Here is a 14,937-nt window from a genome sequence, read left to right on the forward strand (position 1 = left end):
TACACTTAGTTTTTGTTAAAAGGAAGGAGGACTACAAGTTACAACTTATGTCGAATGTTTTTTTTTGTATTATACATTAGACGGCCATAAAAATGTAAATTATAGCACGACACTGTATAGTAGGTACTAGGTAAGTAGTAGGTACCTACTTACTTTTTCTTCATGTACTGGTCAGTTGAGAAATAGTCCCGAAAATAAATTATTCAATATTTTTTTTTTGGAAAAAATTTAATGATTTAATTTTTATTTTATGTTGCCTGTGATATTTGTTTTTAAGGAAACAATTTATGTCGGTACATTGGTATGATTATACATACTCCCCCAGGGTTACTTTTCATGTAATATCAGATGTGGGTTTCAGTACCTCCTGCAACCCAACATTTTAGTCCTAATTGTGCCACTAGCTACAGCTAATGTATTCATATCTATCAGCTATCGAGAATTCGAGACTTCGAGAGTAAAAAAATTATTAATATACCAAATAATAGTTCCTCTTCCTAAATTTGTTATGATTCAATATACTTAACACATAAATTATTTCGAAATATGTAAAGCTTGATAAAATAAAAATAGGTACCTTACTTTATCAACAATTTACATATTAAGGTTCTGAACAGTAATTGTTTCTATTAAAATTATTTATAAACGGTCATGCAGATAAATTTTATTAATTTGCATAGTTTATAATATATTTGTATTACATTTATTTTGTTCATAATATAAAATATATGATCTATGAATTAGGTAGGTACCTGAATATGTGAAAAAAAACAACTTATATATGATGATAAATTATAAGCAGGACTCGAGTAGAATTTACTCAATTTTATCTTTTGGGAAGGGGTTCATAAAATTATCAAACAATATTTTTAAAAAAGTACAAATTATTTTAAAACCAATAGCTTCTTTTCTTTGCTCAAAATCGAAAAACTTAATGAGGATTGTTCTCCCGTACAGGCTCCCGTTGTGAAATCAAAACGACTTTAACTTTTAAGTATCTACAACTAAATCATGTACTCGTTAAAGTGGTCAGTTGTTCAAGAGTAAAGTGACTTAGGTATACACTTTCAGAATAAAAAAAGACAGTGTAAAAATGAAACATACAATTTTATTGAAGAATAATTACAAGAACAGCCATAACAGAAAATAAAATAGCTATAATAAATTCAAGTGATTAATATAATTAATACAATTTAAGTTATTTGGTAAAGTCTGATATAAATTAAACTTGTTTGCTATATATGGACAAAATTACTAATTATATATTTTATAGGAATAAAATTCCACAAATATATTATTCCATAATAGTATCTAATAATATATATATATATATTGGTAATGTTTGATATTTAATATTTACATAATAAATAAAATAAGACTAGGGTGACTATTACACAAATATATTTGGGCATTTGGTATCTAAACATAACAATTACAAAAATTAAGATCAACAACTTATATTTTTTTTCTTATTATTAAAAATGTATCTAATTCAAAAGATTATAATATTCTATAATAATAAATACATGTTTTCAGTCATTAAACAAATAAAATAATTAAATAATAATAAATTATGAAATTTAAATTAAAAATATTTTTCATTAATATTATGTATCATATAATATTGATTCTTTATGAAATATAGATTAGGCACTTTCTTAAGATTACATTATTATATAAAAGAACTCAACTATAAGAATTAGTTTATAGTTACATAATATAAATATAAAAATTACTCATGTCTTATCAACTTCAGTACAAACGTATTTTGGAAAGTAATAAAAATAAATACATTTTTGGAATTTGGTATGAATCATAATGTTGCCCTCTAACCGTTAGTAGAAAGTAGGAACCATTTATATTTTTAGGTAAATGATACATTTTTAGTTTATAATTTTTATCAGAGACCAAAACCCTAATATCATATAAATAATCAATATTAAAGAACCAAAAATTGTTAAACAAATAGAAATTGCTAATCGAACACTCAAATGTTCAACGTGTTCCTTCAGCATTGTATTCACTAATACCCTTGATATTTTTTCTCCATCAAAATAAAAACATGGTATTACGTTTATGACGGCTAAGCCTCCTGCAAACATTATTAGGTACATACAAAATTTTTCAATAGATTCAGGTATACTATTTGATAGATAATCAGTCTTAGGTACATATTGCGTAACAGATATGTATTGCAATTCTGTAGGCTGTCCAAGAAATAAGACTTCGTTTTTCTTTTGACGTTTAATAACCACAAGTTTATGATTCTTACGAATTGCGGGGTAATAACAATGGGCTGATGAACACTGATTATCAGCATCACAGGGTGATGTTGACCTTTCTATAACTTTTCTAACATTTAAGCAGGAATGATTTGGTAGTTCTTGAGGATTGGACAGCGATTCAATGTACTCGAAACACAAATTGGTCTTTGAGTTTGGATCACAACAGTTTATTATATATTCATCTACATAATGCACTAAAATAATTATTAATCTTTGAATTAGTAAATATTGATTAATATAAAATATTTTGAAAAACATAATTTTATATTTACCTGGTTTTGTTTCGTCATGATGTTGAACAAATTCTGGTGATAAACAAAATCCAGAATCTACACTTGTCTTAGTACGGTTTAAACAATCTATCCATGAATTAAAATCGTGCACATCACAGTTTCCCAATTTTGTAATAATATCACCAGTTACTAGTCCTCCTTGGCCATTAACACCCGATCTCTTAAAACAACCAAATACAATTAATTTATTACTATATTATTACATTATTATATAAATAATAATAATTTTTAATTGTTTTATAAAAAACTTTTAAAATTAAACTATTAGGTCGTAGGGCACTACAAAATAGATGTTTTTCATATAATATTATGTTACATGGTAACACACTATCACACAAAATCAAATAGGTAATCTTAAAATGAATAATAAAATATCTTTAGTTGTTACTATGTATGTGTTGTGACATATATAAAAGATAATATAATTCAAAACATGTGTGGAATTTCCTTAAGAGGATGCCACGCGTTTGTTGTCTCCGTCTCACAAACTTATGACATAGAACATTTTTGTTCACTAGTTTCAATAGTGTGCTGTTAGTTTTAATATTAGGATGAAGTGACCTATTATCAAATTTTTAGGTAAGAATATTAACTATGCTTAAGCGTCGGCGGATTTTCAATATTTTCATTTTCAAGCAAGATACGAGTATGTGTAATAACACACATCAAAAATGCTCACATCTTGCTTGAAAATTAAAATATTCAAAAATCCACCAACGATAGATGATGTTCTAACCTAAAAATTTGATAATAGGTCACTTCATCCTAATATCAAAATTAACAGCACACTATTGAAACTAGTGAATAAAAATGTTATATGTTATACATGTAAAAGACAGAGACTACAAATGCATGGGTAGCATCCTCTTAATGAGAATGTATACAGTACATAGTATTATTATTATTTAAAAAAACCAAAAGTAAAATATTTGTTTTATTGTTAATTACCTGATTTATTTGGGTGGTCATGACACCATGCCCAACTGTGAAAAATGGAAACAACATATATGGCAAGAGCCATAAAACAAGATAAGCCATTAGAGCTTGAACTATGTTATGCCACACGCCTGCCGACATCACTCGAAGCTGTTTGCTACTTGGCAAGGAAGTAATGTCATCCAAATGGACATAAGCCACAGGTAAAATCAAAATGAACATTAAACCAACACCTTCCACATGCATGTCTTCCCTGTTTACAATAAAAACTCACATTTAATATGTGTTTAAAGGACATTATACTCGCACAATATGAATAATACGTAATAACTAATATGATAAAAAAATAAATACCTGATTGCTGCTAATGCATGTCCTAGTTCGTGAAAAACCGTGGAAAAAATTAGAGCAAATACATAATAGCCTAAGTCTGAAATTGGTAAATTGATCCCAGGTACCTAAAAATCCACGCATAGTTCAGAAAAATTTTATGTAAAATAATGAATTTTAATGGAAATTTCACTTACTATTGGTTCAAGAAATGTATCTTGCTGGTTACTAGATGGTTCACTAGTAGGTTCAGTGAATATTTTTTTACACAATTGGGCAGAAGATACAATAACCAGACATATAGATGGTATAATCAGACAAATAGTAATCCAAGACCCAAAAGTGAACCAATTGGTTTGGAATTTTGGATGCCAAAACGACATTTTCAATATTAGACGATTCAACGACGTTGTGTACCATCGTAATTGAAAAGGGCCAACACTTAATCCTGTCTTTTGCATTAACATCAAATATGGATAGTGTGAACAGGACTAAAATAAAAAATGCAAAAACATATAAAGTGATAAAAATGTCTGTTTCAGACGTTCTGTCGCTAAGGGTCATCAAACCAATTAACCAATCTCTTGCCTCGAGATCTACTAGAGAAATTGGCAATCAGATTATCAATAGAACATCAAAATTATGAGTTATAACTATCCTTCACCCACCTTGAACGTGAAGTCCAAAAACAGAAGAGCGACATAGAAAGTAACGACGATAGTTATTAGCGCGAAAAAGTCCATGGTAATCGTCCAGCCAAACAACGTCCTAGCAAGGGTTGCCTAATTTAGAATATTTTAGTAAAGGAGATATCAATAAAGCAACGGAAAGTTAAGTAAGTGCCATCGGTCCATGGTCGGTCGGTAGATTTCAATGATGAACCATGAACGTCGTCTGAAAACCTTGAGAAACGATTAGCAAACGAAAGCTAATATGTTAATCCGAATAATAAATAATAATAATTAATAAAAATCAAAAAGTAGAAAATCGTAATGAATTTTTGTTAGTTGTTACATCTTGTTTGGTTCGGTAAATAATTTATCGGCAGCAGCTGCCGTGTCGCGCGCGCGCTCTCAATGTTATCAACGCCCGTCAATCCATTATCAGCTCGACCCGACGTGTCTAGACGGTTGGCTAGCCTGGCCATGCGTGTAATTCCGTCGTTATCTCGTCCGTCGATCATTTCCCGACTTCCGCGAGAGTGGTCAGTGGTCGTGTTTGAGAATAAATTCTCGGATATTATTTAGTTTCTAGTCGTATTATTCGATCCTACCCATTATCATCGACATACGACGGCTCAATTGTTTCGATTCCCGACTAAACGAAATTTGGTTTATTATTATTATTGCTACGAATTATATCGTGTGTGGTTGTTGTATTTATAATATATTAATATTGTAATTCAATTGTTGCGTTATCACGTCGTAGATCATCGACAAGAATTCTTCTGATCAACAGGAAATACCAATTATTGTGCGATCGTTTTTTTCCATTTCTGGTTTTTTTTTTATTCGTTCAAGTCTGCCGGTTTTTGTCGACTTGTCGTTACGTCATCGATTTCTGCTCTTGCTCTGGTGTACCGGTACCAAGGACGCCTAGATACTCCTCTAACGCTTGAACAAAAAAAAAATTTTCGCTCATCTCGCGAGTAAAATCGCGGCGAAACGCTCGGCTGTACTGCCGAGTGCCGAGTAAGGGACTGCCATAAGATACCTATAACATAGATAAAAATTATGGTTGACACAGCCGAGGCTACCAGACGGTTGAATGTCAAGAAGCAAACATTGGACGATGCGTATGCGGCTCCTGCCAATTTTTTGGAAATTGATATATTGAACCCGATAACGCACGGTGTGGCCAAAAAACGTTATACTGATTATGAAGTTCGAATGCGAGTAAGTTGTCTTGTAATAAGTACTTATAATCATTGTGTTAGGTAGAACTTATTTTCTGATGTCACAAATGTGACTATCGTTTGATTGTTTTTAGACAAACCTACCAGTGTTTAAGGTCAAAGAATCCAGTGTCCGTAGACGTTACAGTGATTTTGAATGGTTGCGCAATGAACTAGAACGAGACAGTAAGGTAATGTGTACTTTCTACTTATAATAATTACTTATTCTAATGTCAATTTAACATCATATATTATGGATAAACCTTTGTGGCCATGTTATGACTTATGAGTTATAACTTATAACTAATACCTAAGTTATTAATAATTGTTATAATATTTGTCGTAATGACATGCTTTTCTTATAAATGAAAGTGCTTGATGAATTAAAACAAATTGAAGTCAATATTATAATAAACTGTTAATTGGTATGTGAAACAAATTTTGGAATTTAAAAAAAATGATTTATCTCTAAAAGTTTTAAAGTTTTTTTATTTTTAAAGAATAAATACAGTTTACTGAAAAGAAATAATTTATTCATTATGTCACTCATAACTAGTTAGTCTTTAAACCTTAATTTCTAGTTTACTCTATAGCCTATTACAATAAATTTTAATAATGCTCTTAATAATTTTTTAGTTCCCTAGTATTTGTTTTGTTATTCTTGCAAATTTCAACTGTCAAATAACTGTAGAATTCAGTTTTAGTATTAGTATTTATAGTGTAGTAAGTTATTATGTTTTAAATTTGTCTATTTTTCATTATAAATACCTGTACAATAATCATTTGTAATAGATGCAAACACTAAATTTTAATTTTATGAGTAAAATTTAAATCATAAAAATATTATAATCTTAATTATGCTTTCAAATGTAATTGGATATCTAAAGGGATACATAAGCAATTTACAGGTGTAGTTAGTGGTTAGTGTGTAAGTTGAAGACTGTTTAAATACTTTAAATCTCGCTTTAAATCATCAATTTTCTTAGATTCTAAAAATAATATCAAATTATTAATATTGGGTAACTGCTTTAAAATAACTTATAATTTGAAAATTATTTGACGAGTATAGCTTTATTTACGTTGGTACATAAGTATACAATGAAAGGAAAAATATAATTTAAAATTCATATTTTCCTGTCTGTTTTTTTATACTTTTTATAAGAAAATATTTATACTCAAACCTATTTAGTGGAAAAATATAATCATGAATATTTTGTTTAAGCTCCAGCATTTTTACCATCATGGCTTAACAATAATGTGTAGTAAATAAATAAATAATAATTTAAAAAAATACATTAAATCAACAATAATTTTTCAATTAGCCACACACTCAATATATCCTATAATAGGTAGGTACTGCATATTTTAGATTCTAAGTTGATGAATATATAGATTTTCTTTTGCATGTACCTCGTCCATTTTCAACTTCAATGTCTTTCTGGTAGGAAAGTAAATCTAGTTAGTGCATTTAGGAGGTCTACATTTAAAATTCCCTGATGTTTTAAAAAGCGCCAGAAAAAATGGGAACTTTTACTCCAAATTGAAATTGGTTTTCGGTGTAAATCAAAAAAAAATTCGATTGATGCATGCAATTTCTCTAATTTATATTTATAACTAATTTCCCATACACTGTGTTCAAATATGGAAATTTTCAATTTTCTGTATTTTTAAATCATTTTTTCTACAAAATGTTAAAAATAGATGGACACTATTTTTTTTTATAAGCATTTAAAATTCAAATTTTGACAACATTTATCAAATTCAAAATGTACAAATTATTTTGTAGTTAAAAATTGATAAAATGTTAAACTTTTATAGCAAAGAATTGAAAATTTAAAACAAGGTTGCACGTAAGTAGTTAATTCTGTAACCAACAAATGTATTAACCGTTTTTTTGTGATTTTAATTTCAAATTTGGAAAACATATATTTAAACATAGAATAAGGATTTTTGTTATTTTGTTGTAGTTAAAAAATATAATTCATGGGTACTTGGAACTTTTAGAGTAGGTATGTTATTATATTTTATACACACAATGATATTTTCAAATGCAATTTTTTCGCACAAAGTTTTACCTTCTATAATACTATAATATCTATAATGTAGTAAAATAAACTTAAATCACAATAATATGATAAACTAAAATAGACCTACTTAGCATTATTATAGGCCAACCAACGGTCCTCGTTCAGAATCGTTATTTATATACTATGATTTTATATTCATGAATTCAAATTAACACACTTATTACAGTGACCCTAGACACCTATGTACAGCAGAGCATTACCCACGTACTCGTTTTTTATTAATAATGATATAAACAAGGAGCAGATTTAAATGATTTATATTTTTTCTGAATGTCTTCAAAAAATACATTCCAAGCCCAAAATTCTTTTCAAATAGCAGGGAAGTAACTCAAGTAGAACAAAAAGAACGCTTGCAAAGTCATTGGCATGAAAACTTTCTTGATTTTTAGAAATGTATTAACTGTTTGTATTTAATTACATTATGATTAAACAAAATTTGTACTTTGAAGAAATTATTAATTGCAAATTAATTTATTGAGAAGATATTAGAATGTAGTAGGTTGATTATAATTGGTTTAAATCGTAGAGGCATTAAAGTTGTTTTGATTGTTTTATTTATTAAAACTTATTATTAAAATTGGCCATTTTTTGGTGTTCTTCAGCTTTAAAGCTTTGTAGTGAATTAATAATTGAACATAAATTTCTGAAAGTCTTTACAGCACTTCTCCTAACCAATTTGAATTTATCTAGATCCCAAACAACAAAATCAGTTCTCCAAATTTGGAGATCTACTCCGCTAAATGAAAATCTAGCAAAAATAACTCTTTTTAATGAGCTATCAACCAACTTTCTAGCAATCGTAGTATAGGAGAAAATTAGGCATTTTGGACGGTTTATGTGGATTCAAATTGTTATGCCCCTTGGGTGTAATATCGGATCTCTCATATTAATATTTTATATTAAAATTAGCTTAATTGCTTACCCTACCTGCTCATTATTTACGGTTACATTTTTATTATTTTCCTATTGAACACAAATTCTTGAAGTTTTCAAAATTTAGACTTTTCATTTCAATTGCCATACTTACTTCTTCAAAATCAAGAAAGTAAAAATGAAACTTATTTTGTATTTTTCTTTTACGTAGGTACTTCATAGTGTTTTATAAAATGTATTTTGATTTCCTTCTAAAAGGAAAAAATGTATATTTCTAGTTTTTAAATGTATTAAGTGGCTCACACAAGAACTGGGCAAGCACTTGAAAAAAATTTTTTTTTAAATTCAGAGCATTTTAATCCAGTCCCTAGATAGAACCATTTATTATTAACACTTAAGAAACGTGCAAATTTCTCATATAATAATAAATTTTTTCTGCTTCCTTTAAGAACTGAACAATCTATTTTACTTTTGTTTAGTTATCTACATAGTATTAAAAAGTCGAGATATATGTGAATACTTGTGTACAAAAATAATTATAGACAAATACAATTATTTTATTTAGTTTTAGTGTGAAAGAACAAAAAGCACATTTCTTCGTTACAACTTACAATTTATTATATTATTACCAATTCAATACAATATCGTAATTAAGCACAAATACAGTATATGAATATGTTTAATTATTTTGTATTGTAACGTTCATTACTGTTGAACTTTGTATTCTTCTAAGTGTCTGAATTCCATTGCATGCTTGTTTCGGTTTTGTTTCATATCCAATTCGTCTGCTATTAGTGCTTGTAAATATATTACTTCTTTTAACTCTGTTATTGCTTCTATTGATCGAAATTTCTCTGCAATCTTATTTAATTTATCATACATTTTGTTCAAAAACTCTCGACTGTGATCAAACTCGTCAACTATGTTAACCATCATCTTTGCTTTAATAATTTGTAAATCTGTGTATGCCTTATCATAAACGTTTATGCCACAATAAATGTGTTGTTTTGTTTCTTGTAATAATCTTAATGCTTTATGCGGAAAATCATATTTCATCAAAACGATTGCTATCTCAACATTTATAATTGCAGTCATATACATCAAATGATATTCAATAGCTATCAATTTTGCATCCATAAGTAAATTTAGTGCTGCACTTTCATTTGCTTTGGCAACAATTAAGTATGCCCGCAATCTAGTTAGTACGGTGTTTTCCTCATTATTCTCCATTAACTCTTTTACAATATTAGTAGCAGCAACAAAGTCTTCTTTTTTCAAATACATCTCTCCTAATCGTAATGCACTTTCTGTTACATTAACAGAAGCCATTTGTTTAGCTGCTAATTCTGCTTTAGGCCATTCTTCCTTATTCATAGCTAATGTGAAATTTAAATACTGTTCAGCCATTATCCAGAATTTACTATGTGTGTATGGAAAAATGTGGGAAACTTCATTAATTAATATGGGGGCAAGATAATAATCACCATGAGCAATCAAATCATTAATGATATTGCACATAGCTATACATTTACTCTCTATATTGTAAACATCTTTGTTACATTGATCGTGTTCTAAGACTAATAAAGAATGTATAGTTGATATACGTTGATAACCATATGTATTCCAAATCGCTGCTTTTTGAACATTATTTGTCATACGCAGATCAGTCAAACCATTGAAATAATTATATATTTCGCTTTTCTTTAAGATTTCAAAGACTATTGCTGGATTTTCAGAGTTTTCGACTAAATATTGAGCCATAGATTGTAAGCTAAATGAAGTGATCTGATGCAGTTGTAATTCTTTGCTTCTAGTTACAGAACATCTCAACATAGTTGACTTGTTCTTTTTACTCAATGTGTACATCCACATGAGTGCATGCTGTAAGCAAACATGATCATTTACTTGATGAGCTACTGCTATACTTTCTTTTAAATAACTTATAGCTTCTTCGTTGTGATTAAAAAATGCATTCAATATGGCCATATTTAGAGATGTATATTGATAACCTCTACTTTTTTCATCTACATTTATAACCCTAAAAGTTTGACGACTGAAATAGTGTTGTACACTACTAACTGCACCACAATATTCTTTCACCCTCAAGCAATTTAGATAGTTTAAGTAATGTACGTCAAAATGGTCGGGATTGGCTCGCAGAATGTCTTTAAGTTTTTGATGTAGAGTTGGAGGATCAAGGGCAACAGATTCATTAATTTTCAATAGTTTAACTTGTTGTGCAATAAACAATTCTACTTGTCGAGGGGACCAAGAACGAGCCTTGTTGTACTTACTATTTTGATTATAACTTGCCTGATAATTTATGTTAATCATTTCAATAATATCATTGATTGTCTTAGTTATTTTTATCATTTCTACAGCTTCTGGACTGAGTTCTTCTTTGTCATTTGCTCCTACTTTTTTGGTTTTGAGTCCCTGAAAAATTATTTTATCATATAAATGTCATTAAACAAAATCTAGTTTGCCATAATCCTTACCGGAATTTTGTTCAATATTGTACTGCAATGAGTTTTTACTTCCTTTATAACAGCTTCAGTTTGTAAAAACTGCATTTTATTGAAAAATAACATTATACGTCTTATAAATATGCCAACAGGACTACTGCCATTAACAATTTTCAATTGATGTACTTTTGGCAATCCAGTGTCCAAAAATGTACCATCTAAATTTTTGAACATATCTGCTATAATATTTAAATTAGTATTAATCGTATGATATACTTCCAAGTGAAATGTTTGAATGAAGGTTTGAGGTAGTTGGTATTTTCCGCATGATATTAAATTGATTAATTCACCAAATGTAAGATCAGGACATTGAATTAAGTGTAATGCAAGCATACTAAATGTACGATGAAACTTTGAGGTTTGTACACCATCTAATGGCTTGTCAGTAGATTTTGGAAATCTCTTTGCATAGTCTCTTATGTAATGAGTTATTATTGTTAGAACAAGAACATTATGTGTAGTAACGTTTTCTTGAATCTCATTTGCCGATGTGTTTGGTACAGCAGTAAAATCTAGAGTTGACATTTTTTTTATTTCCGTTATAAAAAAATGGAAATGAGTCACTTGTTGGCTACATGACACTTGTTTTTTACTTTAAAATATTTATATACTACGTAAATACTTTTATACTTTAAAACTCGTGAATATTAACTAAAATTACAACAGTAAATTTAACTAAACTAAACATACAAATTACAATTTGAATAGATAACGACTTAAACTTAATACTTATAAGTTAAATACTGAGTAGCGAATTCAGACAAGTCGTACACTGAGCACAGAATAGAACAATCACTGAGTGAAAAGACAGTGCCGAATATCGAATACTGACTTTTTTGTTATCGTCAATGGGTTTGAGCGTAATCATAATAACAAAAAAAAACAATGTGTTCATGTTATTTATACCAGCGTTGTGGTAACACTGACAATCCAATGAGATTGTAATATTATATTTTAAATCTTGAGCGGGAATATGATAAATCTTTATTTTTTTTTATCTTACGAGAAATATATTTTAAAACAATACAATTATTTAAAAACCGAAGATTATAATTTTCCACTATTATTTTATTACATTATGTTTAAAATTAAGTATACTTGGTTTAAAATAAATAATATAGTATAAAACTTAATTAGTTCAAAAGAATGTTGTTTTTTTTAATGGTACACAACTAGTTTATAATTCTCTTTTAAATGATTCAGACTAGCCCATTTATGTTAGTGAATCCTATTTATACTTTATTGATTGCGTTTTCATATTAATCAAAATGTGTTTTTCAGATTGTTGTACCTCCTTTACCTGGTAAGGCATGGAAAAGACAAATGCCGTTCCGAAATGATGATGGTATATTTGAAGAAGAATTTATCGAAGAACGGCGAAAAGGCCTTGAAGTTTTTATAAACAAGTATATTTTTACATATTTATTTATTATTATTAAATAGGAGTAATAAAACCATAGCTTCAATTGAAATGTACAATTGATAAATTAAAAAAAAACATAATTTATTGTATTTCAAAATTATAATGAAATATAATGTTTTAAATTATTATTATTTATTAATAGGTATAATGTTATCCATCATTAATTGCATATTTTTTGTATTCTTGACTTTAGAATTGCTGGTCATCCATTGGCACAAAATGAAAGATGTCTACACATATTCCTACAAGAACCAGTTATTGATAAAAGTTATGTGCCGGGTAAAATCAGAAATACTTAAATTAGGGTTAGTCATCATCTCCACCGATTATGCCTCTAAATGTTATTTGTATTTCGCCAATGAATTCTACACAATTTTCAGATCGTTTGTTTGTCCCGACAATACCCTAAAATAGATATCTTTTTTTATTAGCAATTATTAATATTTTTTAATAATCTTTATTGTCATTTATATTTTATTTTTATTTAAAAAATCTCATTGTACTCAAACGTTTATTTTAGAACTATGTTACAACATCCCTAAATGGAATTATGTTATTTTAGTATCTGAATTACTGGTATGTCTATTGTTTATTGGTTATTAATATATTTTAATATAAGTTTAGAAACATACCTAATAAATTTAATTATGAAAGGATATATATATAACATATAATATTATTATTGTATTTAATAAATTATAAAAAAATAAATAAATCATTTATATTATATAAAATATTTTTGATATTAATGTTTTTGTATTATTTTTTTAACATTTTCTTTACCCACGTCTATAATAATTTTAAATGTATCTATATCTGATTCTAACCATAATAAATGTAGGTCAATCCACCCTTCGGATTTTATGCAAATTATTATAAACAAAATTGACAACTTTTATTTTACTTGAGCTCTAAAGTTGTTCAATATTACATAACAATTTATAGTGTTGATTGTAAAAAAATGTAATCAATCGCAAACAAAACAGCCAATGTTGTGTTCAATAACAATCAAAAATTATTTAAAAAAATATATTGATGCAGTAAACGCCTACAAAGCCATCTGTTTGTAGATATTAAGCTCGTCAAACCCTCTGAACAAGGCTATCACAAACGATTATACTTTCCAATTTACAGATAGTGTTAACACAGTTTAATTATTTACTTTTTATATATTTCATATCTAGTGTTACTTGGAACACATAGAGTGCCTCTTATTATTTCGGTATCTACGACGCTTTGCCCGGAACCAGCTCGAAATTGTTTCTGCGATAACATCAGTTTAGTGGCTTGCACAGATTTTTTAAAAGGTGGTACTTGATACCCTCATCCCCTGTGTCGGTTGTGTACATGTTTACCTCGTCCTCCAGCACAATAAATTTGTTCTTTTGTTACCGAACAGCTTGTTATTATTATTTAGTATTTCAGGTAATTGAATAATATTACAATAAGAAAATGTACAAATATTTTATACTTGAAACAGCGAATAGTATGTATACGAAATATGTGAATTCCTTGCATTATTTTCATTTACAAATAATAACGAAAATTGTATACACATTAACTAGCTAACCGTATTTTGAAGAATAATGTATAATATCTACCTATAGCTTTAAACACAAGCAATCGTCGCTATCGATGATTACATTTGGCAAAAATAGCCATTACTTTTCTAAAAAAAATCGAAAACAGAATCTGAATACAGTATCACCGTTCAAAAGGCTGAGACACGATTGAGCAAAATTTTCGGCTTATCAAAAGAAACCGAAATACAAAACAAAATCCACCCATGATTGAGCATAAAAAACTGCAAGGTTGCCATTTTCAATTTTGAACTGTATTAATGTATTATACAAAAATATTTATTTAAATAATTATAATAATTCAAAAAAATATTGCATAGTCAATAATATAGTCACAAGTTAATATTATGTGATATTATATAGATCTGTTTGATAATAATAATAATAAAATATTCATATTTTCTGGTTACTGTCTACCATGAAGTTGAAATGTATAACAATGAATTAAATTAAATTGATGTGCAATTTCCAAGCTGGCTCAAATATATAAATAGAGATCCGTATTCTTAAGACTTAAATATTGGTTGAAAGCTTGAATATTAAATTCTATTTTTTTAAATTTCTATAGAGGATGTTATTAATTTATGTGCTTATGTTAGAATGATTTGATCCTAGTCAGAGTTTCTGATTGTGTTTCGATCAATACCCTAACGACTGCATGGACATGAGGGTGAGGTGAATAAAAGTAATTCAAAATAATTTTTGTAATAA

General features: G+C 28.2%; 3 protein-coding genes across 3 annotated transcripts; 1 reads left to right on the forward strand and 2 right to left on the reverse strand.

The window, feature by feature from the left end:
• Positions 1 to 1,546: 1,546 nt before the first annotated feature.
• On the reverse strand, positions 1,547 to 4,895 carry LOC111032487 (membrane-bound transcription factor site-2 protease). The gene is made up of 6 exons (XM_022312845.1): positions 4,513 to 4,895; positions 4,042 to 4,335; positions 3,869 to 3,972; positions 3,527 to 3,767; positions 2,558 to 2,738; positions 1,547 to 2,479 (listed from the first exon to the last, which is right to left on the reverse strand). The coding sequence occupies exons 1-6, from the start codon at positions 4,585 to 4,587 to the stop codon at positions 1,884 to 1,886; spliced, it is 1,491 nt and encodes a 496-aa protein (XP_022168537.1). The 5' UTR covers positions 4,588 to 4,895; the 3' UTR covers positions 1,547 to 1,883.
• A 180-nt stretch (positions 4,896 to 5,075) lies between these two features.
• On the forward strand, positions 5,076 to 13,015 carry LOC111032488 (sorting nexin-12). Its single transcript, XM_022312846.1, has 4 exons — positions 5,076 to 5,739; positions 5,834 to 5,929; positions 12,505 to 12,629; positions 12,840 to 13,015. The coding sequence occupies exons 1-4, from the start codon at positions 5,578 to 5,580 to the stop codon at positions 12,943 to 12,945; spliced, it is 489 nt and encodes a 162-aa protein (XP_022168538.1). The 5' UTR covers positions 5,076 to 5,577; the 3' UTR covers positions 12,946 to 13,015.
• Positions 9,060 to 11,748, reverse strand: LOC111032486 (anaphase-promoting complex subunit 5). Its single transcript, XM_022312844.1, has 2 exons — positions 11,197 to 11,748; positions 9,060 to 11,134 (listed from the first exon to the last, which is right to left on the reverse strand). The coding sequence occupies exons 1-2, from the start codon at positions 11,746 to 11,748 to the stop codon at positions 9,404 to 9,406; spliced, it is 2,283 nt and encodes a 760-aa protein (XP_022168536.1). The 3' UTR covers positions 9,060 to 9,403.
• Positions 13,016 to 14,937: the final 1,922 nt, after the last annotated feature.

The sequence above is a fragment of the Myzus persicae genome, unplaced genomic scaffold, assembly GCF_001856785.1.
Source record: "Myzus persicae strain clone G006 unplaced genomic scaffold, MPER_G0061.0, whole genome shotgun sequence".
Classification (NCBI taxonomy): domain Eukaryota; kingdom Metazoa; phylum Arthropoda; class Insecta; order Hemiptera; family Aphididae; genus Myzus; species Myzus persicae.

Excerpts from the sequence above, each read along its gene's own strand:
- LOC111032488 (XM_022312846.1), top strand. The coding sequence starts at position 5,578 with ATGGTTGACACAGCCGAGGCTACCAGACGGTTGAATGTCAAGAAGCAA. Across the intron at positions 5,740-5,833 it reads ATTATGAAGTTCGAATGCGA|ACAAACCTACCAGTGTTTAA; the intron begins GTAAGTTGTCTT and ends GATTGTTTTTAG. Across the intron at positions 5,930-12,504 it reads AACTAGAACGAGACAGTAAG|ATTGTTGTACCTCCTTTACC; the intron begins GTAATGTGTACT and ends TGTGTTTTTCAG.
- LOC111032486 (XM_022312844.1), bottom strand. The coding sequence starts at position 11,748 with ATGTCAACTCTAGATTTTACTGCTGTACCAAACACATCGGCAAATGAG. Across the intron at positions 11,135-11,196 it reads CAATATTGAACAAAATTCCG|GGACTCAAAACCAAAAAAGT; the intron begins GTAAGGATTATG and ends ATAATTTTTCAG.
- LOC111032487 (XM_022312845.1), bottom strand. The coding sequence starts at position 4,587 with ATGGACTTTTTCGCGCTAATAACTATCGTCGTTACTTTCTATGTCGCT. Across the intron at positions 2,739-3,526 it reads TGACCACCCAAATAAATCAG|AGATCGGGTGTTAATGGCCA; the intron begins GTAATTAACAAT and ends GGTTGTTTTAAG. Across the intron at positions 2,480-2,557 it reads TCATGACGAAACAAAACCAG|TGCATTATGTAGATGAATAT; the intron begins GTAAATATAAAA and ends TAATTATTTTAG.